Source organism: Sparus aurata, chromosome 22 (assembly GCF_900880675.1).
Source record: "Sparus aurata chromosome 22, fSpaAur1.1, whole genome shotgun sequence".
Taxonomy (NCBI): Eukaryota; Metazoa; Chordata; class Actinopteri; order Spariformes; family Sparidae; genus Sparus; species Sparus aurata.
In genome coordinates this window covers 23,044,647-23,070,769 of record NC_044208.1, presented here as the reverse complement: position 1 = coordinate 23,070,769, position 26,123 = coordinate 23,044,647, and the positions used below count along the sequence as shown (strand labels likewise).

At 44.7% G+C, this 26,123-nt stretch overlaps 2 protein-coding genes across 2 annotated transcripts; one reads left to right on the top strand and one right to left on the bottom strand.

Moving 5' to 3' along the window:
• The first annotated feature begins 483 nt into the window (after nucleotides 1-483).
• faxca (failed axon connections homolog, metaxin like GST domain containing a) lies at nucleotides 484-12,090 on the top strand. The gene is made up of 6 exons (XM_030405851.1): nucleotides 484-973; nucleotides 4,580-4,715; nucleotides 5,077-5,273; nucleotides 5,368-5,585; nucleotides 6,949-7,065; nucleotides 7,413-12,090. The coding sequence occupies exons 1-6, from the start codon at nucleotides 714-716 to the stop codon at nucleotides 7,724-7,726; spliced, it is 1,242 nt and encodes a 413-aa protein (XP_030261711.1). The 5' UTR covers nucleotides 484-713; the 3' UTR covers nucleotides 7,727-12,090.
• Nucleotides 12,091-15,229: 3,139 nt separating this feature from the next.
• On the bottom strand, nucleotides 15,230-19,085 carry pou3f2a (POU class 3 homeobox 2a). The gene has a single exon (XM_030404283.1). It carries the CDS (start codon nucleotides 18,633-18,635, stop codon nucleotides 17,247-17,249), a length of 1,389 nt encoding a protein of 462 aa, XP_030260143.1. The 5' UTR covers nucleotides 18,636-19,085; the 3' UTR covers nucleotides 15,230-17,246.
• Nucleotides 19,086-26,123: the final 7,038 nt, after the last annotated feature.

The window sequence follows — 26,123 nt, the reverse complement described above, 5'->3', positions numbered from 1 at the left end:
CACAGTGGCAGTTGTGCCTTTTAAAGGTCTACTACAAATATATATTAGTTTGAACTACTAATATAGCTTCTTTTATGCACTTTCTGTTTTATTTGTCTTTTGTCGTGTTTGGTTGCCTGCAGTTTGTTATCTTTTCTAGCACTTTTTTTTCCTGTTTTATTTGTATTGTGTCCTATTGCTTCTTATCTGTTTTCATTTTTTCAATATTTAAATGAAGGTTGAATGGATGAATGAATGAATGAATGAATGAAAGTATCATGGTCAGTTACCAGTGCACCTTGGTCTGTTGTGGTTCCTGAGGGTCAGTTCACCCACTTGGTCATTTAGCCATTTTTCATACAAACTGTGTGTAAATACATTTAAAAAACAAACATTTAAATTGTTCATGTAAATGTCATTGTTGTGTGAACTCAGGCATTGATGTATCAGTTCAGTTTGATGTATGCGCTTTTATTTTGAAAGACAGCACCGGAAGCGCCGATGTTTATGAGCCTGCTCTGATCGTGACGGCAGGCTGAGACCAGCGAGCTCCGAGCGGGCTGCGGAGGATGTCGACCCCGCTACGGGGACAAGCTCCGGGCAGGACGCTTGTGTCCAGTCGGCCGCTCCCCGGCCAGTCGCACCGCACCTGCGGCCGTCTGCACCCATGAAGCCCCCGCTGATGAAGCCCCGAACTGCCAAAGTGAGGCGGAAAGTGGCCGGAGACAGAGAGCATGTACTGGCGCGTCGGGTTTGCCTGGACGCGGTCGTGTGTGGTTGATCTTGGCCAGAACCAGAGCTTCTCCTTCGGCCTGCTGGGCTCCGATGAGCAGCTCTCGTTTTATGGGTACATCATCGCCTACCCACTGCAGGACTACGGCGGGATCATGTCAGCCCTGGGCTCGGACTCGTGGTGGCGGAAGACGCTGTATCTGACCGGAGGGGCTCTGCTCGCGGCCGCCGCTTATCTGCTGCACGAGCTGCTGGCAATCAGGTACCAACAACACAGAAAGGGGGGGGCGGTGGAGGTGTAGGAGGTGTAGGAGGTGCAGGGCTGATCAAGGGCCTGGTGGTCCATCTGATGATCTTATTCCGATCATCCAGTCTACCAGTCTGCTGTATTTTCTCTGAGGGGGGGTTTGATATTACTTAATCTCGTCGGGTTGGGCGGGGTGAGAGCGGAGTCAGCGGAGAATAAGGAATCGTGAGTGGGTGGACTGTGATGTAACGGACCCCCTCAACCCCCCCAAACCCCCTCCTCACAAACACATCGGGACGTTTTACACCTTTATTAGCTTGTTATTATAGATTAACGACGAGAGGGCGACTTCCGGCAAAGGGTCGCGGCTTCTATTTCGGTCTCGGTCATCCACAAAAAAACAAAACGATCCCAAAAAGATGTGTTGTTCTTGATGTTTGTTTGTCAGAGGTGTTTTTTCTGCCTGTTCTCTCGTCGTTTTGACGTTACAGAGTGTGACACGGGGTCACTTTGATGTGTCTTCAAGGACAAGGAGACAGGATGTGTTTGCTCCACAGATACGATCCGGCGTTCGGTTTCAGTCGATGAAGCACTGCAGCTGTGGAAAAACACTGCCATGTTTTTTTCTCGTTTACAACCGCGAGAAGTGGGCTGGTTGTGAAAATATACACTATCTCATATATTTGTGGACATTTTTATTGATTATTAATTGGCAGGAGGGAGGTTGTAATGGAGTCTGTTGACCTTAAAGAGTGTCGGGGTTACCTGCAGTCCCCAGCCCCGCGGGTGTTGACCAATCAGAGGCCTGCTACGGCACAGTTCGGATGTCAAAATAAAAGTCAGAATGTAGGATATCAACGTTTTTGTACGTTTTTTAGAACATTGAAACGTTAAAAGGTCGATTTTACATGGAAATACCAGACATGTTTTGATTTGCTCTCATGGTTGTTTTTGTCCAGTTTTATGTTAAATATGGCAGCTTCTGGTCTCTCTCTGTATTCTGGGCTTCATTGTTTAATATACTTCTGTTTCATTTTAAAGAGAAATTAAGCTTTTATAGGTTATTGCGCCAAAAGTGAGCATTTCAGCACCACACAGATGTGGACAGCTCCTCTACTCTGAGGCTCATTTTCTGAGTTCCAGGACATAAACATCTACGCTGAGGCTTGTTTTATCAGAATCAGAATCAGAATACTTTATTAAGTAAGATTATTTTGTGTTCCAATACATAGACACTGACAGCCCTTCTACTCTGAGGCTTGTTTTCTGCATTCCAGTACATAGACGTAGACAGCTCCTCTATTCTGAGGCTTGTTTTCTGCATTCCAGTACATAGACAGCTCCTCTATTCTGAAGCTTGTTTTCTGCATTCCAGTACATAGACGGCTCCTCTATACTGAAGCTTGTTTTCTTTGTTCCAGTACATAGACAGCTCCTGTACTCTGAGGCTCGTTCCAGCACATAGATGCCAAGAGCTCCTTTTAATTCCGCATCCTGCCCACCAGCACGTGAATGTGTTATCTTTATCTGCACGCCTGTCTGACCTTGTCCCCGTCATAGCCTCCGACAGTATTCACGCGAATGCACCATAATCTCTCACAAGGGTAACACTTCATTATTTTGACATTGCAGTTTTCCCTTGGCTCATGTAAAACGGCCCCTGGGCAGACTATCACTCAGGGCCAGTGAAAGGACCTTGGTTGCAGATCGTTTGATTGTTTGATGGCTCGGTCCTCCCACAACACACACACACACACACACACAAGAAAACACACAACACACTTGAGTTAGCTTAGCATAAATACTGGGAACAGGGGTGAACAGCTAGCCTGGCTCGGTCCAAGGCTGACAGTAAATCTTGTCGTCCGTGTGAGGTTGCCAAGAACAGGAAGTCAGTTCGGCCAAGATATAGTCTGATCCATAACTGTGAAATAACCAGAGTCAGGCCTAGTCATTTTAAAACTTCTTATTTTGTGTAGATTATTAGGTAAGTCAAATAAAATGAATGAGTCAGTCAAACTTTATTTGTATAGCACCTTTCAAACAAATCAAAATGCAATTTAAAGTGCTTTATAAAACATGTTATAACAACAGGCGAATGCACACCAGCTGCAATAAAATGATAGTTAGAATAATACGAAATAAAAACAAGCGATAAGAATAAGATGTTGCACCTAAAATTTTATTTTAAAAAGTTTATTAAACATACTAATAATAAGAGAAACAGTAAAATGTAAATACAAATCTACAAAATAGAGTATCAACAGTGTAGGGCTATGATAAAAACAAATCAAATCAAAATAGGTATAAACATTAAAACCATAGAAATAAAAGACACTATATAAAAGGTGTGTTCAGGTGTGTAATGTGTTGGTAAGAGAGCTTCATGGGTGCTGGTAGATGGATGTTGGATGACCTATAGAAAGAGTCAGACCAGCTGTTCCTCCTGCTTCTAGTGCATATGCTAAGCTAACCGCTGGTTTTAGCCTTTAATTCCGCTAACACACACATACGAGAGTGGTGTTAGTTCTTTGAGTGTGAAGTGGTCATCCCAAAATGTCAGACTATTCCTTTAAGTCCAGTAAAAGCAGTGCAGCTGCTGTTAAACTACATCTGTGTTTATTTTGATATTATATTTTTAGAAAGTTACACCATGTGAGCAAAATATAAAAAGGAATTAAAGCTCTCAGAAAATGAAATCTTGACAAAGAGCTCCTCTAAAAGACGGGGTCATAAAGTAAATCAATAATGCTGGAAGCGGTTAACTTGATTTACTTTCACTGTCGTATCGATGAAGGTTCTCAGTCGTCCAGCTCTTAGAATTTACTTTAGTGGTTCAACTTTACAATAAACCAAATTATCTAAACCAGCTGTCCTATTGTTCATCTGTGGGCTTTTGTACAGAGGGCAGAAACTGCCAAAAATCCAAAATAAATAAATTCAGGACTCAATAAATAAATTAGCATGCAGTAAAATGTGACATAAAATCCCTTTTCACATTCTGCCTCTGTATGTCTTTGTATTAATTCCCTTTTTATTTCCTTGCCCATTTAATTTTCCATGTGATTTACTCAGTTTTTTGAGATATTTATTCATGTATATATTTATGTCAGTATTATTTTCACTTTGGATTTTCCTCCTATTTATTTCTCTTTTTATTGACTAGTCGATGGACAGATTCTGATAAGTGATTCGTCGTTACAGTCATTTTTTAAAGCATTAATGCCAAACATTCCCTCGCTGCATTTACACAGCATTTGTTTTCTGCTTCCAAATGTGAATATTTGGTGTTTGTATTAGTCTACTGTCATAATAATCTGAATATCTTTGGCATTAGTTTTTTTCTCAGACAACAAAACAACTGTTAATATAGACTGTGTTAAACCCTGATAGACTGTTTCCACTATGTTGTGACATGTTGTGTCATCACTAATTGGCATATTATTCAGTTATGTGACAAATAGTTACTTGCAGCCATAACCATTACCGCTTGCTGCTTGAAACCTAACCCTTAAATTCAGTTTGCAGTGTTGTGAGGACCTGTTTCTTTACTGTGACTATGAAAAGAAGTGCGTCTTCCTCCGTGTGATCTTCTCCTCTGTCGTTCTCTCGTCCACACAGAAAGGAGGAAGAGCTGGACTCTAAAGACGCCATCATACTCCACCAGTTCTCCAGGCCCAAAACTGGCGCCCCGTCCCTGTCCCCCTTCTGCCTTAAGTTGGAGACCTACCTCCGTATGGTTGACCTGCCCTACCAGGTAGAGCTGTGGTTTATACGTCTGCAATAGAAAGAAAAAAAAAACCTTCATCTGTTTTTCTTTGGGTGTGAGGATGTTTTAATCCCTATTTCTTTTGCGGTAATTACTTTTGCCCTGATTAATTATTGTCCAATTCTGAGTCTCTGCTGCTTCACTCACTGAGTTTCCCACTGAGGGATAATTAAACTTTCATTCAGAAGTTTTGTCTTGATCTAATTCCAATTTAATACACTCAACACCAGTCACCAACCACTTTGTCTCTTCTGTATTTTTTGTCTTCTGTATCTTCTTCTTCATCATCCTCTCCTCTACTCCTTTCCAAACGCTCCCCACATTTCCTGAACCTCGTCTCCTCTCGCAGAACTACTTTGATGGGAAGCTTTCACCGCAGGGAAAGATGCCGTGGATCGAATACAACCAGGAGCAGGTGTGCGGCACCGAGTTCATCATCGACTTCCTGGAGGAGAGGCTGGGCGCGAGCCTCAACAAGAGCCTGACGCCGCAGGAGAAGGCCGTGTCTCGCGCCATCACCAAAATGGTGGAGGAGCACTTCTACTGGTGAGGGACACGTTCCAGTCCAAAGTGCAGTCGCAGCATTGGTCCTCCAGGTCTTGCTTTTAATCCCGAGTCGTGTGTGTGTTTGTGCTTGCAGGACCATAGCGTACTGTCAGTGGGTGGACAACCTGGAGGAGACCCAGAAGATGCTGTCAGTGAGCGGACCGCTGAGCGACCTGCTCAAGTGGATCCTGAGTCACCTGACCGGCGGGATCGTCAAGAGGGAGATGTACGGGCACGGGATCGGACGCTTCTCTAGGGAGGAGGTCTACGACCTGATGGAGAAGGACATGCGGACGTTGGCCACGCTACTAGGTGACAAATCTGGAAAAACCATTGTTCAGTTTGTGAATTATTATCATTTGGAAGTTTGGAGGATTTATTGCTGATCAACAGGGGGAGTTAGAAGGATGTGAGTAAACCCAAACAGCTCACATAAAAGCCTTCAGTACATCAGTGAGTGTATCCAAAGAGATCCAAAGAGATTTAAGGACAGTCTTTGTCTCAGTTAGCGTCGCCTGTGCGTTCACTTAGTTCCCCCCAAGGGCGCATCAACAGGTTTATAAGGAAAGCGAAACAAATTCATTGTCTATCAGATGTGCGCCTTGAGAACTATAAGCAGCAACATCATGTTGTTCTTGGTGAAACACGGCAGTGCCTCCAAAAACGGAAGGATAGCACGATACTGACCTCCTGTGGTGAGAACGTAGCACTGCAGCCAGAGTCAGTACATAACCTCATGCAGAGTGTGGTCGGAGATGCAAGAGAAGCACATCTGAGAGCATGCTGGGAAGTGTTGTCCGGCCTGCTAAGCTAAGCTAAGCTAAGCTAACTGGCTGCTTGTATTCACCGTGGAGAAATGAGATGATGATATTTTCACAAAGGTTTGAATCCCTTTAATAGAACATGTACATATGATTGGTGTCTTTAAGTTGTTATTTTGCAGAGGTCCCATCGTGTCAGACTTGCTAACTTTTATTTGTTTTGGGGGTAAATTTCAAAATCCCTCTGGACTGATTGCAGTGGATTCAGATCACCTGTGCTCAGGGTGACTCCTAATTAATAAGTGGAAGCAGTTTGGGACATTTCCCTCCCAGCCAATCAGACCCTTTCTAAAGGCTTAAGAGAGGAGGGGAATGGCACCCAGTGAAGACTCATGCTCGTTCTGAATCTGTCCCTGACACACTGCAGACCTCATCCCGATTGTTTACCAGTCAGAAACTCTGGTCCATTTATGCCCCTGTTGAGATTTATTTGCTGTCCCTTTTCATTCTATTTGAGGGGAGTGGTGTTTATCCTTCAGCCAAGTTGAGTGACCAGTCAAATGGGCTGCCTGCATCAGGGCCGTCCTTATATGTGCAAGTGTCGCTTGCCTTGAAAATACCCGAAGCCTGCAGGTTTTCTTCTGTTTGTTCAGCTGTCTCCCTTCACCCCTTCACACCTTCAGCTTCTAACATTTAATTTTGCTGGGGACTCCAGAGCTTGGAAAAAAAGCTAATTGCAGTTTTGATTTTCCCCCGAAGAGTCATTTGTTTATTACCCAAGTAGTTTTTGGCATTCCCCGTAGATGATCATATATTCAGTTTATATTCTCATGTACGATGCGGCTGGTTTGTATGCGTTTCACCGCCAGCACCGCCGCAGTTTGACACGTCTCTGCTCCTGTGTGCCGTCTCAGGTGATAAGAAGTATCTCATGGGCTCCAAGCTTTCGACGGTAGACGCCGCGGTGTTCAGCCACCTGGCTCCTGCCATGTGGACGCTACCAGGAACACGGCCAGAGCAGCTCATCAAAGGTAGAAACGTACAACATATCACTGTAGACGTTCATGTACTGTAGGTGTTCTCTTGAAGCCTTATCAGCATCTAGTCTAGATGAGAGTTGGAGTGTTTGTTTAGCTGAGATTATGAGATCTCCTCCACTCAGACTTCTGCAACCAATCCAAAAAAAGTTGGTGAAAAAACGTAATTTTGGGACACTTGCTAGAAAAACGACAGTTGATTGATATTTGTATCTGCAGGATGACAGTCACATTGGCCAACAGATCATCTTATATGTAATATAAGTGTTGTTTTAGTCATCAGTAGGATTGCGTGACACTTTCAGATCCTCTCCCCTCACTCACCCATCTGTCCCCTCCAGGTGAGCTCATCAACCTGGCCATGTACTGCGAGCGCATCCGCCGGCGCTTCTGGCCCGAGTGGTTCGTGGACCTGGAGGACCTGTGCTACAGCGACACCACGGATGGCAGCGACTCGGCCTGCAGGCTCCCCGACCTGGGCCTGTACTCCCGCACGGACTCGTTCCAGGACGACACGCACAACTCGCGCACCCGCACGCCGCAGGACCCGCCGTTGCAGGACCCGCCGTCGCCCGTCAGCGACCCCACGGGCCACTCGCTGTATGACTCTGACATGGACACGGAGTGCTCTGAAATGGACCAGCTCAAGTGTTGACAAAAAACACAAAAAAACAAGTACACACCACATTACACAGCACAGCGCCAGGAGCACACACACTTGCCCCCCTACCTCTTTGAGCAGAAGAACATAACAGGGGAGCGTGTTTTTTTTCTGCGTCGGCGCAGTCGAGGTGGAGCGGAGGACCGACTGCAGTCGAGGGGAAGAAGGGGAAGTGACGCAGATGAGTTTCAGTGGAGGGCGAGAGGCAGTAGTAGAGAAACCAGGAGTAAATGACGCCGCTGCTGAGAAACTCCTCCACGTGGTCACAACATCTCCCCCAAGTTACCATGGCAATGTGTGTTCGTGACCCCCCCCCCCCCCCGCCAACTCCCGTAGCAACCCGCACCACCCGGCCTTGTGTGTGTTTTGACAACCCTTATCGCCTTGTATTGATACGACGTGGTCAGGCAGGGAACTGTACAGGATTCATGCGGAGGAGTTGAGTGTAAATATATAAAAAGGATCTGATTTGATCTCAGATTCAATAGATAGAATATTTAATTATATATATATATATATAAATATATGAGTATAAATAGTATAGATAGCCTGCAGATGTAGAATCATTGTCTCTGTCATATGGTGTAAATAATGTGGGTGTTTACGTTGTTTTGTGTGTCGGGCACAAATCATCACGTCATCGTCCCATCGAGTACCCCCCCCCCCCCCCCCTGCTGGTCCAGGATCAGCACGAGGACGCTATGACTTCCTTTCCTCACTACAGCGATAACACAGTAATGCCTGCTGCCCGCGTTTTAAATAATGCAGTGACGTTTCTCGGAAGATAATCTGCCACAAGCACTTTGAAACTATCCTTTGTTTTGCCAAAAAAAAAACTAATTTTCCTCTCCCCCGCGACCTTAGAAGCATAATATGACAACATACACTGTCAGGACCGTAGCTTTAGGTCACGTAGACGTCGAGCGCGAGTCAAACAATCACGTAGAAATAGATGAAATAGATACACCGTCTGAATGAGAGTGCATGGCTGGTACGTGCCGATGGAAACCTCCCTTTTAAACGTCGCGTTATCCGTGTTTCTTCGCTGGCTCGTTCATGAAGTTTGCCGTTTTGTTTGTTTGTCGCAAATCAACCACATGAGAATCCACCCGTGATAGATAACTTCTGTGTGGACGGCTTGGAAACGTTACGTAAAGCAATAACAGTCGGGCTGTGTCTGAGGGTTAGGTGCGGGTTTTGTGTGTGTTTGTCACTCAGCAAATGCACAAGCCGACATATTGTGTGTTAAAGCTCCTAATGCAGACGCAAGCGAGGGAACATACAGTGAATATGCTACGTTTCCACTGAAAGTATCAAGAACTTTTAGTCCCAGGAACTAAAGACCTGCAAGTCTTTTTCGTCAACTTCGAAATAAGTCCATCTGTTCTTTGCTCTGTAACTCCATGTTGACATATAAATGATGCAAAATGAACAAAACGCAAGCTGAATTTTTAAAAGTGGGTGGCTGTTGTAAAAAAACTCTGCGAGTGCTCAACCAATCAGAATAGTTCGGTGCTGCAGGCCACACCCCCCAAAAGTTCCTGAACCTTTTTGGAAATACAACCATCCAGAACGTGGACTTTTTTGGGGGGGGCCCAATAATATCCCCGGAGGTTAATTCAGGCCCCGGTCCCTTTGCAGAGGAAACCAATTAGTTCCTCCGAAGGTTCCCGGTCTCTGGGGAAACTTCCTGCAGTGGAAAACGTGGCTCTTGTGGCGCATGGATGAGTCACCCTCTGTGCATGAACGATGAGCTCTGCTGACGTTTCACAGCTGAACCTTTCCTCATTAACACACACAGAAGAACACACACACACACACACACACACACACACAAACTGTCGTGATATTAGTTATTTTGCTTAGCTCATCACTGTCAGGACGGCTTAATGTTGGTCAACTAGTTCATCAAAGTCAATACAGGACACTTGAAAAAATCAACTCTTCAAGTGGATCCACCAGCTGCATCAATTCCATTGGAATGATCTGAAATTGGCACAAAATGTCACCACTTTAAATTCTCATGCTAAATGCAGATATACAGGATTTGTATTCAAGTTAAATGTTGGCAGATGTATATCAGAGAGAGTTATTGGAGATCGCAGAACAAAATGCCAAAAATATGCGTTGAGATTATATATGTATTTATTTATTTATTTATTTATTTATTTATCTATTTATACATCTCAGAGTTGCAGGGACATGATCACATATCTGTAAACGCTGAAGTTTATCCGTCCTGTCTCATTTTCAGCGGCGGTCCCTCCGCAGGTGTAATGACAGTTACACAGCAGTGAAGTTTAGTTTATTCCACCCAGAAAATGTCCTGCTCAGTACACACAATGACACAGTAGTTCACAGCGAGTTTAAAAGCAATGTTAATGTTTTGAATAGACGTAATAGTCCTTTAATATATATATTTTTTAAACCCCTCAAATATTGACAGCCGGCCTTAAAAATCAAGGATCAGTCTGGCTCGACTGGTGAATATAAAGTTAAATATATAATGAGATGAAATATGTAGCATTAATATGTAGCAGTATGTTGTAATTGACATAAAAATTAACAGTAACGTCTTAAATAAATTAAGGTGTAAGGTTAGAAAGCTCAAAAGGCGCCTTGTTGACTCTGGTGTCGTTAAGTAAGACCACGATGTCGATGATTTAAGGAGTTTACCACGTTCCTCTGTGTGTCTCCGTCGCTTTAAAGCATTCTGGGTTCTCCGCTCGATGAAACAAAGTCCGAAATGTCAAAAAGTTGGGCTTTAAATCGAAGCAGCGAGGAGACAGCTCAGACTTCTGTGTTCGAGTGCTCCAGATTCATTCCGACACAGCAACATCACCTGAAACAGAAGAGAAATGAACGGACAGATTAACTTCCTGTGTCTTAAAAACCCTTCGCCTGCATGTTTCTTGCCTTCTCTCATCTCTGGTCAGATTCGGCCTTAATGAAACTGACTCCTCAAGCTGTTTACTTTCCACCAGTGCCACCGTGTGACTTATGTTTTTATACGTCATATTGATTTTCATATTTAATTATTTATGCTGTGTGTATTTATTGATTCTGATGGTGGCTGTACTTTGCACTTCTTTTCTTATGTTTACACGTGTTTTTTCTTTGGTGTCAATCAGAAGTATTGATTTGTGTGTTGGTGCAATACTGTCGATTCTCTGACCTCCGCCGACGCTGAACAAGCTGCGTATTCTCCAAGTCTTTCGCCGTACTTGCATGTATGTCCATGTTCTGAGATGTCATTTGATAAATGTTAAAGATTCGTGTCATAATATCACTAATATGATTCGTCTTAATGGTGCAATATGTGAGACTTTAAGTTGAAAACATTTAGAAATGGGCAAAAATTATCAAGAGAACGTGAATGGAAGGCTGACGTTATGACACCTGTTGCAGGGATAAAGACTGAAGCTAGCATGCTAACTAGCTAGCCCTGGCACACCCCGGTCCATGGCCCAGTCTGGACCTCTAACTGCACGGCTAACTGAGCTAACTAGCTAATGGCAAATACTCTATTGGTAGAAAAACTCTTACATACTGCACCTTTTAAAATATTTCAGTCCCTCGTCCGCTGCGAATTTTACCGTCATGGGTTTGACTCTTAAAACCATTAAAGGGACACTGTGCAGTTTTGGAGGAGAAATTCAAACTCTGTAATATTGTAATATTTACAAAATTGTAATAGTACAAACTTAATAAACAAGCTGGGCTCAAAGGAAAACAGAACACTGTTTGAGGCTAGAAAGGTGGCAGGGTCCGCCACAGGTAAACAAAGTAAAACAGATGTGTTGTTTGTTTAAGTTAGTTTGTTTAAACAGTCATGAAAACAAAGAGAGTTGTTAATTTAGTTGATGAACAGTAAAATTCTTTCTCTTCTGATTAAAGTGTCTTCCCCAAAACTACATAGTGCACCTTTAAAAAAATAAGAAATGAACATGAAATGTTGACTGCTAGAGCTCAGACCTGCACGTCGAGGTCAGCCATAACTGCAACCACTCCTTCCAGATCAGCGTCCGTGGTCATCCGTCCCGGTGTTCCTCAGCAGTCGAAGGTCAGGGGTCAGCCCCCCCCCTCCATCGAGATCTCTGCTGGTAGACCGCAGAAGCCATACTACGACTGCATTGTCTCGTGGTGTCGTGTGTGTGTGTGCTGAAACACTCGTGGAGTCTCATCAAAACTGTAAATAAGACAGCTTAATCTAATCAATGATGCGAACATGATCTAAAATGCTCTGTAACATTAAAAAAGAAGATTCTTATGAATGTATCATACCTAGAGATTAAAAGAAAAGCTGTATGAGAATGGATTACTGTTGATATTTCATTAAATATAGCTGTGGTATTTTCCTCTTGTTTCACTTCATTTATTGTGTGTCGCTCGGTGTTGAAATGTGCAGAATAAGAGGTGAGAGCTGCCCCGTATTAACAGTTTTTAGAGGTGGATATATCCGTCTGGTAATCCCCACTCCCTCTGTGCTTGCTACCATATGACAATGCTAAGCCCACCCAACAATGCTGAAGAATTAGCTCTGTGGCCTTTTTTCTTTGTGCTTGTGCCGGAGCTCAGGAGGAAACAGAGGGAGGGAATGAAAAAAAGGAGGGCAGGGAGAGAGAAAGACGGAGTGTGGGGTTTGAGGCGAGAAGAGGAAAAAAAGAGATAAACAGTCGCGAGCAGATGAATGATATTTGATGACTTTGGCTGGTTGCGTTTCTGCGGCCATTGTGCAGAAGAATCCCTGGGAGATCCCGTCCACACAGCGCAGAGGAGACAATTCAGAGCTGACAATGACACCCGCGCGTAAAAAAAAATCTCTGGTGAGTCAGAGATGGCATACAGTGTTGGAGGCAGCAGCTGTGTGTGTGTGTGTGTGTGGCTGTCTAACACGTGGCTGTGTGCATGATGTGTGAGGTGGGACGAGTGCAAGGGAGGAGTGAATGTGCCTTTGTGTGTGTGTGTGTGTGTGTGTCTGTGTGTGTGTGTGTGTGTGTGTGTGTGTGTGTGTGTGTAAAAAATATGAATAATGCAGAGGATGCCTGTACGAGTGAGAGCGAGGGCCGGGAGGAGGGCAGATGGTCGCCTGCTGATAGGACAGAATCCAGGCAACAGGGTCCTCCAGAGAGCTGGGTTTAGACCTGGCTTAACACACACACACACACACACACACCCACACACACACACACACACACACTCTCACACATGGATACACACACGCACACACACACACACACACACTCCTAAACCAAACCAAAAATATTCATGCTTTTTTTCCACCCCTTTTTTTCTCTTTTTCAAATCTCTCTCTCTCTCTTTTTGAATTTGCCCTAAAAGTACACATGCTAGTTCAGATTTCAAAATAAAAGCCTGGAAATAAGGCGATGAAACCGGCACAGTAAACCAGACAGTTTGAGAGGAAATATGGAGCCCGTCATTGACTGATTTCTTTCTAGTCCTTAAGAAAAGGGATAAGAAACTAAAAAAACACAGAGGTGGAACTTCCTCATGAACTATTCTTGCATTAGTTGATTTACGACCTCCTGCTGTTTGTTTGTTGTTGGTTTGTGAGCCGGATTACACAAAAACTTCTGAATGGATTTCCATGAAACTTGGATGTAGGATGGGTCTCAGCCCAGAATGAGACCCCATTACCTTCTGCTGCAGAAGGAGGGTTTTTTTCTCACTTACTTTACCATTTCAAAATAGTTTTTTTTTTTCAAGATTTTTGTGACTTTCTCAGGAAATGATGCGTAAATCTTGGTGAAAAAGAATCACACATATTTAGGTAGGCGATATTTACGAGTGAGTACAATTTGATGTCAATAACAACCCACATGTAGCAGAAATAGATATGTTTTATTTAATATATTAGGCTTCGTTGAATCAAAGGGGACTAATGGGCCTTGGTGGAGGTATACGCTCTACTGAGAGTCATTCTGGTTTGTATTGTTTTGTACAGATTTTAAAGCCCAGTGGGTTAGCTGTAAAATTCAATCCGACGTGTCTTAATTTAAAAATCCTCAGAGCACAGACGTAGCCACATTTTTAGAAATACTGAAGTCATGTGAGCTGAAAATATTTCTGTCATAGTTCGCTGTTGATGTATATTTTTCTGCATCTCATCTTATTTTTATTCAAAGAGTGTAGCGAAAGCTGTACGAGTGTTGAATCCAACCTGTGGCCCTTCCTCCCCTCTTTCCTGCCAACTCTCCGAGCTATCCCGTCAAAATACAGGCTCTGAAAAAGCCCCTAGATACAAATAACAATGATAAAAAGTAGAGAGATTAAACCACTGTCTATTTTTTCCCTTTAATTAGTGCCAGACTACTTATGTATTTGTCAGAAAATTTGCGTAAAATATAATCTATTAATTATACGTTTTGGTAAAATAAGTAATTAGTGCTTCATGTTTTTAACGCCTCCTCGCAGCCAAGAATTTAAATTGTGGTGGAAAAATACTGGAATCAGCCTGAAGAAAGTGTGCAGATGTTGATAAAACCACAGAAAAAATAAAAAGGACATAAACCCAGACTCATGACCCTGAATAGTGTCGGAGGTCCTGGCTGGTTATGATTTATAAAAGAGCATTATGTCATTAAAAACCTCATCCCCTGCTGATGGAGCCGCTCTCCACTCCACCTGCTGACAGCCACTAGGTGGCAGCAGCGGACTGTTTCTGATTTCACCGCCGAGCAGCCAAAAAAACATCTGACAGGAAACACTGGAAATAAAAAAGAAAAAAATGTAGAAAGACATTTCTAACAGGTGCCAAAACATATTTTTAAAAAACAAACTTACTCCAAAAAAAATTCTCAAAAGTGTCTTTAAACAGGAGCGAGCTTCAGTCTGGATTTTAAAATCACACACTGCGTCCACAGGCTTCTGCTGTGCTCTACAGTTTTTAATTTAATTTGTATTATTTCAACAAAATATCTCGTTGTTTCCTGTGTGTGCTGACGTGTTAAGCGTCCCTGCGTATTGTTCAAATTATTCACCTTCACATGCAGGTGATTTAACTCGTTTATAATTATTTAACTGTGTATAATGGAGGCAGCAGGCCAGATTACACATAGTTCATAATGCATCAGCTCCTGTGCTCCACCTGCAGCTACACACCTACACCCTCTTTTTAATTTATCTGTTGTTTTCTGCAGAGATGCTTTAACTGTCCTGATATTTTAAATATTCATAATTGTCAATTAGTTCCCACCTGCAGCCTGATGAAGAATATCAATGAACGCGTTGCTGTCGTTTCATATTTCAACATCTTCATCTGCAGTAAACACTTCACCCAGACAGCTGAAGGACAGTCTGAAGCCAAACCGAGGCGGACTGATACAAATCCATAATTATGATGCAAAGCCGCGTGCGAGAAGAAGAGGAAGAAGAAGAAGAAGAAGAAGAAGAAGAAGAAGAAGAAGAAAAAGAGGAGGAGGAGGAGGAGCTTGTTGCCAGATCCTGAAGCTGAATAAAAGTGCACAGACTGCGGTGTTTTGTAGAAAACAAATACGATTTAATGACAAAAAAGCAGATAGAAATTGTGCAATCGTTGATTTACTTTTTCCCTTTTCTTCTTGTTGATCACAGATTTCAGGTCGATGCTATTTTGTTTTGGTTTGTGTTGATTTATTTTTTTTTGTGTTGATTTTCTTTCTTTCTTTTTTTTTTTTTAAATCCACCTCAGAAAAAAAACAAACTCCAATTCAGCTGAAGGAGAAGCTGTGACGTAGTCAGAATTGTAACAGAAATATTAGGCCTCGTTTAAATAATAATAATAAAAAAAGGCGAATTATTATGCAACGATGAGGACAAACACCCTGCTGGGATTATTACCAAGTATTATATAAAATATATATATTTTTTAAATGATTATGTGAAATTATTGTTTTTAAAGGAAGTGTAGGCTTCGTTGTGACTCTGACAGGTGGGCCCACAGTCATACATTCAGGAAGTGTTCACCTCTTAAATCAACATCACGTGTCTCTAATTTAAATATTATATTTCTGCGTCCTTCAGCTGGATTTGAGTTTTTCGGAATTTCTGTATTTTCTCTCCAGAGAATATAAAATCTCTCAGCTAACAGAGGTGGATCATCCCTCCACCCTCCTCAATAACCTCCATCTCCATCAGGTCAGGTTATCAATCACAGGATTTAAGTGGCACAAGAAAACACGTGTCTGTGTTTGTGCTTTGGCACAGACTGACGGAGAGAAACAACTGAACCAACAAACAAAGATACAAACAAACAAACAAACAAACGAATCGAGATACATCCCACAAATAAGTCTTCTCGTCGGTGAACGAGTCAGTAAAGTCGTGGAGCCTCTGCGGCCACAGCTGGTACCAGGAGAGTTCAGTTTGTTGCTGCTGCTGCTGCTGCTGCTGTATTATCATTTTTTTTCTCTTTTCTTCTTCTTTTTAGGAAAGGAAGGCAAATCAAATGTGAGCTGGATCGCTTTTCTTTAAAAAAACAAAACAAAACAGAACAAAAAATTGTTGACAGTCTCGGTCTTTAAAAGACATCACAGCGTTTTTGGAAGAAAAAAAAAAGAAAAGAAAAGAAGAAGAAGTACAGAAATAACAAACAGCGAGAAAACACACTGTAAACAGGCGCACAGAGGAAAATGTCTGCACAGAAAGAAAAAGCGATAAAGTGAGCCAATACTCATACATCATCACCATTATTATTATTATTATTATTATTATTATTATTATTATTATTACAGCTGTAGTTATACATTTAATTATAAACCAAGGAAGGGAAATTTAAATGAACAATAAATCAGTTCACCACGTTAGAATAAAGACATTAATAATAATAGTAGTAGTAGTAGTAGTAGTAATAATAATAATAATAATAATAATAATAATAATAATAATAATAATAATAATAATAACAGTGGTAGCGGCTGGCTGGTATTGATTTTGCTCATTGTACAGCAGGTGTCTGCCATTTCAGCCCTCTTCTTGCCACAAGCTGCGAGGAACCCCTGTTGCTTTTGTTATGATGGAAAGATGGCGTTTATTTACCCACACTGGCTGCGACTCACTCATCATCCTCATCCTCCTGCAGCCCACAGCCTGGTTCTGTATTCCCCCCCGCGGACACCTCGTGTCCACCTCTGTCTGTCTCTGTCCGTCTTTAATGGCACGATGACACGTCGGGAGGAGAACGTGTAGAAAAAGCATTTTTCGTGTCAGTGTCGCTGTTTTTTCTCTTTTTCTTTCCTGTTTTTTTTTCTTCTTTTTTTTTTTTTTTTTTTGTTCATTTTGGTTCGCCGGATCTCAGCACGCTCTCTCCACACAGCTCTCCACTCTGCGTATTTTCAGTGCTTTGCGCGCCGCTGTGTACATCCCCACATTGTGTGTGTGTGTGTCCCGTGAGGTCCAACATTTCAACTGGCTCGGGTCCCGGGCGGTTCCGAGAATCAAACAAATAAGGAGGGCATTATTCCTCCTTTTTTTTTTAAGGGGTCCGTGTTGCTGCTCTGAATCGCACACTGGGGGGTCACTGCACAGGAGTTTGTCCTCCGTGGTGAGGAGGGGTGTCCCCGTACATGTCCTCTCCTCCTGGTATCTGTCCCCCAGCGGGTGTCATCCTCTTCTCCTTCTGCCGCCTGTTACAAAACCAAACCCTCACCACCTCCTTCTCCAGCTGCAGGCTGTCCGCTAGGGAGTTGATCTCCGCTGCTCCCGGTTTTGGACATTTGAGAAAATGGCTCTCCAGAGCCCCTTTCACGCCCACCTCGATGGAGGTCCTCTTTTTCCTTTTCCGTCCCTGTGCCGCGATTTTATCCAGGCTCGTGGGGCTCCCCGAGGTGGAGTCCGCCTCCTCCAGCCACTTGTTCAACAAGGGCTTGAGTTTACACATGTTTTTGAAGCTGAGCTGAAGCGCCTCGAACCTGCAAATGGTGGTCTGAGAAAACACGTTCCCGTACAGCGTCCCGAGAGCCAGTCCCACGTCCGCCTGGGTGAAGCCCAGCTTGATGCGTCGCTGCTTGAACTGCTTGGCGAACTGCTCCAACTCGTCGGAGGTCGGTGTGTCCTCGTCTGACTGGTCCTGGTGGCCCCCGTGCTGGTGATGGTGTGAGAGAGACTGCTGGTGGGCCCCGGGGCCTCCTCCGTGCTCACTGAGGTGCGGGCTGTGGCTGTGGTGGTCCTCGTCCCGCAGGGGGTGGTGGTGCATCCCCCCTTGCTCTCCCCCCGGCATCAGACCGAAGCCGGACTGGGAATACACCAGACTCTGGCCCTCAGATGTCGCCATACCGGGGATGTGCGTGCTGGCTGTGGTGGTTCGCCATGCTCTGGCGTCGTGATGCGCCTGCTGGTGCGCTAGGTGAGGGTGTCGCTGTTGCTGCTGCTGCTGCTGCTGCTGCAGATTGCTGGAGTTCTGCAGCTCCTCTCGGTCACTGTCGTGCAGCACGGGCTTCACGTCCTGCTCTCCGAGGGGACTGGACGGCCAGGGCGCCCCGCCGTCACCGTGAGACAGCGCCGTTATCCACTGGTGCGCGTGGCTGAGCGGATGTCCACCGCCCGGTAACGAGCTGTAGTCGTTCTGGAGCAGGGTGTGCGCGTCCCTGTACGCTGCCGCCTGCTGCATGCTCCCGGACTCCGAGTGCGGCGGCGGCGCGCTGCTGGGGGTGGTGAGGACGCTGTAGTGGTTGGACGTTGCGGTCGCCATAACTATCGGAGCCAGAGTGATAGCTGGAGTTAAAAGGAGGCTGCCTTTGACAGTAACTCTTTTGCGCCACGGGGCAGCTAGGCGTCTCTCTCCAGCATCTCCCGGGCGCTGTGCCAAGGGGACGCAGAGGCGCGCACCTGTGGTCCGCCTCGCTCCGCTCTTTATTGGCCAAGAACGGTTGACAGATGTGGTTACCCCTGACAGCACCCCGCTCATTGGTCACGGGAGATTGTACAGAAACCCCAATCACTCTGCCCAACAATACTAGCAGTCCTGCAGCATGCTCGAGTACAAAGTGGAGGGAGAGATCGGGCTGCGGAGTGTAAACACAGAAAAGACTGAGCGAGGGAGAGGAAAAAAAAAAATACGATGTCGAAATTCCCATAAGAACATTGATCTGGGTCAGTGGGTCACATTTATTTGTTTCGCGCGTCAAAACGGTGCGTAAAAGTCGCACGAGATGCACAGAATGCGTTGTAGTGAGCACACTAATGCCTTTTAGAATCGAACTTTTAGTGCTAAATTCGCAGAACTCCCCGAACCTTAATTTGAACCCAGCTTTCCTGCATTTGAAGTAGAGTCTGTGGGCTCCTTTGCGCCGTGAAGCAGCGAGCAGTGCTCATGAGGAGGAACTTCCAGCTGCCTCTCTGCCCTCAGGACGCTGTCCAGAGAGAAGGGGCCGCGTGCTTCCAGGGCCTCTGCCCCGTTGCCATGGCGAGCGCGGTGAATGGAACAACGCCCACGTCACAGCTGCATCTCGCGCCTTCTTTTCGTTCCGTTCCAAAGGGCTCATGGGGGCCGCGCGCTCGGCCGCCGGGACAAATAATGGGGGGCGAGCGGAGAGGGCAGCTCGGGGCCAAAGAGAGGAGGCTGCAAGAATGGACCCTTCAGCCCCGCTCCGCGCCCTCGCGCGCCCCTCCACCTGCTTGTTGGGTAAACTTTGAGATGGATGCAGCCACAGTGGCACGCGAGGCTTCGGTTTCCCAAAACACCCTTTACAACAACAACAACAACAACAACAACAACAACAACAACAAAAAGGGCAGAGGAAAATAAAAACACTGCTGCTTTTTAAACAATCCAGCTAGATGTTTTAATTCCACACACTCACAGTTCATTCTGCTTAATTTAACTGTCCATGATAAAAATACATTTAGCTGATAAGACTTTTATGGGATAACAGTAAAAAATAAAAAGTATTAAGTCACTTTCTCTGGCCAAATGTAGTAACACATGATGAATGAGCCTCTTGCATCTACTGTAATACCACAGATGTACACTGGGTGGTTTATTTCCCCCGAAAAAAAACACAAGCGGCGCACATTTAGTGAGCGTTCACCCAGCAGTGAGCAGTGGCTGGTCGGCCAGAGAGAGGAAGCGGTTCACGGGCGACGTAACAGTTTAGTTTGTCCTGGTCTCTGCTATTAAACGGTTAACATTACTTTTAACAGTTATCACCGAAGTGTACGCTGAAACTTAAAAGAAAAACATGTGCGAACTGTTTCATGTGGTGTTGTGATGGAGGCATGGCAAATCTGCTGGGCGACAACAGACATACAGAAATACACCTGCCATAACCGCTACTGGACACTTTAAAGGATAAGTTCACTCAAAATGAAAACGTATTCATTATCATGCCGATGAAAAGTCAGGTGAAGTTTCACGGTCCACACAACATTTCTTGAGCTTCACAGCGAAATAACACTGCAGCATCCTTCAAAACAACTGAAGTAGATGGGGACTTGTTTTAAAACTCAAGAATAAAGCTGATAATAAAACATTAAATGGCTCCGTACATCTCATCTGGAATCTCATCTCATCTGGAATCAAGTGTCCAGAGGCCCCAAGGTCCCAAACTGATTTGAAAATAAGTCATCTTCACTATAGCCGCTAAGCTAAAGCATTAGCAAAAACTGAAAACGGACACAAAATGGCTCCAGTTAAGTTGTAAAGACATTATTTGCACCCTTGACACTGTCAGGCTAAGTGACTACAATGAAGATTTTGGCTTAAAAAAGGGTGTCAAAAACACATTTTTCAAATAAATGCGGGATCTCTGGGATTCCTACGCCGGACGTACTGTATGGAACCATTTCATGTTTATTTTTTTGGTTGTCTGTTAACGTTTTAAAACAAGTCCCCATCTACTGTCGTTGTTCAGGAGGATGCTGCAGCGCTGTTTTGCTGCAAAGCTCCAGAAATGTTTAACAGACATCGAAACTTCAACTGAGGTGAAAAGATCATGAGTGAATTTTCATTACCGGGTGAACTTGATTTTGAGTGCAGGATTTCTACATGTGATGAAGTATTATTCCTCTGGATCTGAATGTTTCTTCCATCGTTACAACACAGAGGCATAAAGACTGAGATCTGATAACACGGCCGCGTCGTCTCTCGGGTCTGTTGGTTTAGAAAACAGCCGAGTTTGTTTCGAGAAAAATTCATCAAAGCGCCAAATCTGCACTATCTGCTGCTCCTATCTTTAAAACGGATGCAATATTGAAATTAAACTAATCCTCATTCTGCTGAGCCCCCCTGAAACCCCGTCAGACCCCCGGGGGGGTCCCTGGACCTACTTTGGCAACTACTGGCATTTAGGAGATGTGATTTTATTGGCTCAAAGTGGGACACCGGCTGTAAAACATCACAGCTATTAAGAGGTTAAAGCAACCTCGAAGGACAAAAAATATGCAAGTTTCACCTTCAGACGGAGGCGGTGCAACATCACAGGGCATCGAGCAAAACACGTGTACACCTTCAGGATAATTTAAAGTCACCAATGCACGCAGAACTATAAAACCTCCCTTATATCGCTGATTAATTAAAGACCATACCATAAAATCCCACATAGGAAGCGATGGGCTAATTGATAAATATTTTAAATCCAATCAAGCTGAAGATGCTTAGACATAAACCGACGCGCATTAAATTATAGGGATCGAAGGAACACTGGCTTATGATTAGGGTGTAATTCTGAGAATTACCAAATGTGTCGCCAGGGGCTCCGGCAAGCCGTGTGTCGAGAGAGGCAAAACATATTACCCTAATGGACTAATATGCAAACTACTGGCCGCCCAATTACGGGACTTAATAACGCATAAACGATGCGAGTCCTGTTCTTACAAGACGAAGGGGTCGCTGTTAATTCAGTCAAAGGGCCCGGCGATTGCTGTCAACACACGCTGCCGCTCGGCACATGCACCGTCTGTGTTTTCCGCGTCCCCTCTTTCTGCGTTTTCCAGAGTGGGAGTTAATGATGGAGAATCTGAGCGTTAAATTAACAGTAATTATACGGCCCCGGCGCTGTAAAGATTCAATTTCTTCGCAAGTCTAATGGGCCTAAGTGTCCCCGTGCGCAGGCGGAGCTCTCCATGAGATATTTATGATTGAAGCGCACACAGACGGAACAAAAACAAACACACACACACATTATATCCCCCCCTCCTTTTTAGAATGGTGACATCAGTGGCTTCACGTGTCCGTAGTGCAGAAGTTCGACTCAAAGCCAGAACTCTTTAAATCCAGATGTTGAAAAGCCACTTTTTTTTTTCTCCCCCCGCTGCTCTCGTGTAAATACTGCCACCATCTCCCACATTAGTCTCAGAAAGAGTGGTTCAAGTGCAGGGTGAAGCCATTTATGTGCGAATGTTTGCCAGCGCGCCGGCTTTCTGGTGGCTTTCACTTTCTCCAGGCCAGAGTGTGACCGGCCCATGTCCCTCCCCCTGTGGGAACTCTAACGCCGGGGTAACCGGGGGAGGCGGGCGGGGAGAGGGGGCCGCTTCTTTATGCTGCCGGACACAGGGAGATAATGGCCATTCCTCCACAGCTGGCCCACACAATCAAAGAGAGAGGGGGCTCGAAGGATTCCAGCTTTAACCAGGCCATTGTCTGGTCTAATTACATCTGAATGAAAGACCCCAAGAACTCACCTCCCCCCCCGGGTAAAAACCTGCACAGAATACCCCAAACAACCCTTTAGGGATGAGGGAGAGAGTGTGCACACGCAGAAATATATAAACCCTGGACTCCTTCATTACCCCCTAAACGTAAGCACACAACCGCAAACACACACACAGACACGCACACACACACACACACACACACGCTCACATCCCCAGCAGGCTCTCATCAAAGTGTTGTGTCTCTCCGGCAAAACACACTCACATGTGGCACTCGGCATTAGATCAGATCTCAGCTTGCTGCTCTCAGAAGAGATGAGGAGGTTCTTAGAGGACTTAGGTTGAATGGAAAACGCACTGAAGAGCCTTTTTCCCCAATGCGCCCCCATAATCCCAATCTATACGCTCCCTCTGCCCCGCAACCGCCATCGCTCCGCCCCATCTGTAGCCTCGAGTTGTGCAGCCTCGGCATCGGTACGGTGCGGTTTGATGTGACTGATGCTTTGATTTCCACCGATGCGATGAGCACTGCAGTGTGATTGATGCCGTTGACGGCGTGCGGGACAATCCAGACGTGCAAGAACAGGTTAAAATTTTAAGTGCGTTCGCTTTTGCTGAGAATATACGACGCCGCGAAGGGGTTAAAATATCCCCGAACTGTCCGCCGCCTGCACCTGTAACGCTCGGTGGGAGTTGCACTTTAAGTTGAAGCACTCAAAGCAGTTGAAGTGTCAGCTGAAGTTGAAGCGCTGAAAGGGGTTCGAGGTCTCGTTTGAAGTGCAATTCCTGAAAGCGTTTCAGTGCAGCGGGCGAGAGCAGAAACCGCCGGGCGAAATGTGAACGATGAAAGCAGTTGAACTGTCGTTTTGAAGAGATGAAACCGGCTGTAATATCCAAAGCTCCGGAGATAGCTTGAGTGCGCCTTGATTGTTGTAAGTGTCGTTCGATACGTAAGAAGTGAAGCGGGGTCGTTGAGTGAGAGGAAACTCGCACATCGCCAAAAACGGTGAAAAATCCGTAATCGTAATTCGTGTTAATTCTGCGTCCGTCTCTAGAGCACCTTTCCTGCCAACATTTAGCAGCTGATTCCACCATTTACACCAAATTTATGAAAAAAAATACATTGTGCTGATGGCAAACAAGTTAAACTTTACAAATACAGTATAAAGTAACCAATACGGGCAACTTTTATGACGACTGTTGAGGGAGTGGCCGAGACTCAGGAGTGTGAATCTTTGGCAATCTCCATCTAAAGTCCATCAGTGTAAAGCAGCCTCTCCGGTGCGCTGTTCGCTCCGGTATGGTCATCGTTCTCCAAGCGACTGTAAAAAGTCTTCAGAAACATGTGGTACACTTAACGTTCACCTGACAGAGGTAGTTATTCAGCCATTAAATAACAGAAATGTCATGTTTTTTTAACTACAAGATAACTGCTTGCAGTTGAGCGCCGCTTTTTTGTTTTTAACATTAGGAGTTAGAAAATCGATTTTTGGACCTCTGTGATTTAACGATTCTGAATCGTAGAGAATCAAAAGTCTTGAATAATTTCTTTTTCACCCATCCCTACAAAGACAACCTTAAAAAGAAACACTCAGTTTTAATTAATAACAAATTATCAATTATCTGGGCCTTCTGGTGAATTTGGGAAATGTTTTGTTCTGAAACACAAATCCCAGGTCTGTAACAGTTTGTCCGACATAAAGTAGGTGTTAACTACAAACACAAGTCATTACGTCACAACAATACAATGTGTTGAAAACTTGTGTCTTGAAGTAAACGTGTGTGAAACGCTGTGATCCGACCCTTTTGCTGAAGTTACGTGGCCTATCACAAGACGCTGCACATCAATATAATTCTGAGCTATTTTAAGGTTAAGAAAGTTACAAACTGTTGCTTTATCTTAATTCTTTCTCTGTGTGACAAACATCATGTCCCTTTGTCCCAGCAATATTTGTTTATTTATATGTAGAACGAGGAAGCGAGATCCAATCTGAAGAGGTCACTCAAGTCGGATCTGGAGATGCCATGTGGTAACTGATGTGCTTATAGCTGTCCAGTTGTGGTCGGACGGTACGTAAGTGGTGTCATTCAAAGAGTAGGAGACAGCTTAAGTGTGTGACGATGTCATCATGTTCATATTCTGTGCAACAGCCTGCTCACCAACACCGAAACCATCCACCTAACAAGACCCCCATTTTTCTCTCTTCTCTCAGCTTGTGTGTGAGTTAAGGTTGGTATGGATATATGGACTTATACACCATTTTCCCCAGATACGTTTCACATTGCGTATGTGTGGCTATGTGTGTGTGTGTGTGTGTGTGTGGCTGTGTGTGTGTGTGTGTGTGTGTGGCTGTGTGTGTGTGTGTGTGTGTGTGTGTGCATGTGTGTGTGTGACAGTTTCAGGGTTAGGAGGTCTCAGTGGTGCTCAGTTTAGCATTGATTTATTCTCTTTCTCCAATTTATTTCCCCTTCGCCCGATCTGCCTCTGGGAGGACAAATGGAGGAGAAACGCCAGGCACAGTAACCATCCCTCACACACACACACACACACACACAAATGCACGCACGCACACAAACACACACACACACACACACACACACAGTGACAAATGTTTCCACAAGAAGAAATGCACTCAAATTTGTATTTCTGCAAAAAAGGCTGGCAAGGAATCTCTCTCTCTCTCTCACACACACACACACACACACACACACACGAACACACACACACACACACACACACACACAAACACACACACACACACACACTCTAATACTTTTAAAGCTCAGGTTCTTCGTTTTTCAGCATCACCGTGCCGAACCAATCAGAACGGTGACCGCTCTGTACAACTATAAATTCACAACACTCTCCGGGTCCCAAGGCACCCGGGCTCCTATAAGACTCCCCATGTTGTCCCATATAACTGTCTTCAGAGAACCCATAAAGACATAAAGGGACGCTCCTACCTCTAGGTGAGTGGTCATAACTCACCAGCAGGTATTTTTACCGTGACATTGCTGTCGAGGTGCACAGATTCATCTCGCCTGCTGCTTTATAATGTCCGGCACAAAACTCCAGATAGGAGAAGCCCGAGTGCGGCCATATTTTACGGGCAGCTTGCTGTCACATCCTACTGTAATGGTTTGGCATTGGAGGGGATGTGTTGGAAGAGGAGTGTGTGGGCTCAAGCTTAACGCCTCCTGTCACTTCTGCTTTCGGGTGTAATAACGAACCTCTCCTTCCCAGAGTTAAAAAGAGGAGGGGCAGGTAGGTCGTTAAACCCACTTGAAAGCTCAGCGCCCTGATCGATAGTCTCGGGCCAAGCAGGGATTAAAATCAGGCTAAGTCTGTTTCAATCAATACTGATGGCTAACCCTGGGGTTAAAACAGGAGTAAATCTCCATACACATCCATACACAAGTCTGCACTATGGCCTACAGTACAGATAAATCTGCAGCTATCCATGCAAATGGACACACAATGGGTTACCGTGCGAGTGCAGTCGATATGATGAGTGCCGTACGGGCCTTCGGCAGCGACATATATAGTTGTATCCATACACGCTGTCCGGTTGGGAGATTGAGGCAGTAAATTTGGACTCATCGACGGCAATGAGCGGAGTGAGTAAAGCTCTCATAAATGTGTTGGAGGAGGCGCAGCGTGTGTGAGAAACAAACAGTAAAGTGTCCGCGGCTGCACACACAGCACAGCAATAATGGAGGGGAGAATGACTTATAGACAGAGAGCTGACATGCATGATTGACCGTTTCACACCCTAATGGAGGACGGACATCACAGCTCCAATTG

Coding starts and splice junctions, on each gene's coding strand:
- faxca (XM_030405851.1), top strand. CDS start 714: ATGTACTGGCGCGTCGGGTTTGCCTGGACGCGGTCGTGTGTGGTTGAT. Junction 974..4,579: donor CACGAGCTGCTGGCAATCAG/GTACCAACAACA, acceptor TCGTCCACACAG/AAAGGAGGAAGAGCTGGACT. Junction 5,274..5,367: donor GTGGAGGAGCACTTCTACTG/GTGAGGGACACG, acceptor TTGTGCTTGCAG/GACCATAGCGTACTGTCAGT.
- pou3f2a (XM_030404283.1), bottom strand. CDS start 18,635: ATGAGCGGGGTGCTGTCAGGGGTAACCACATCTGTCAACCGTTCTTGG.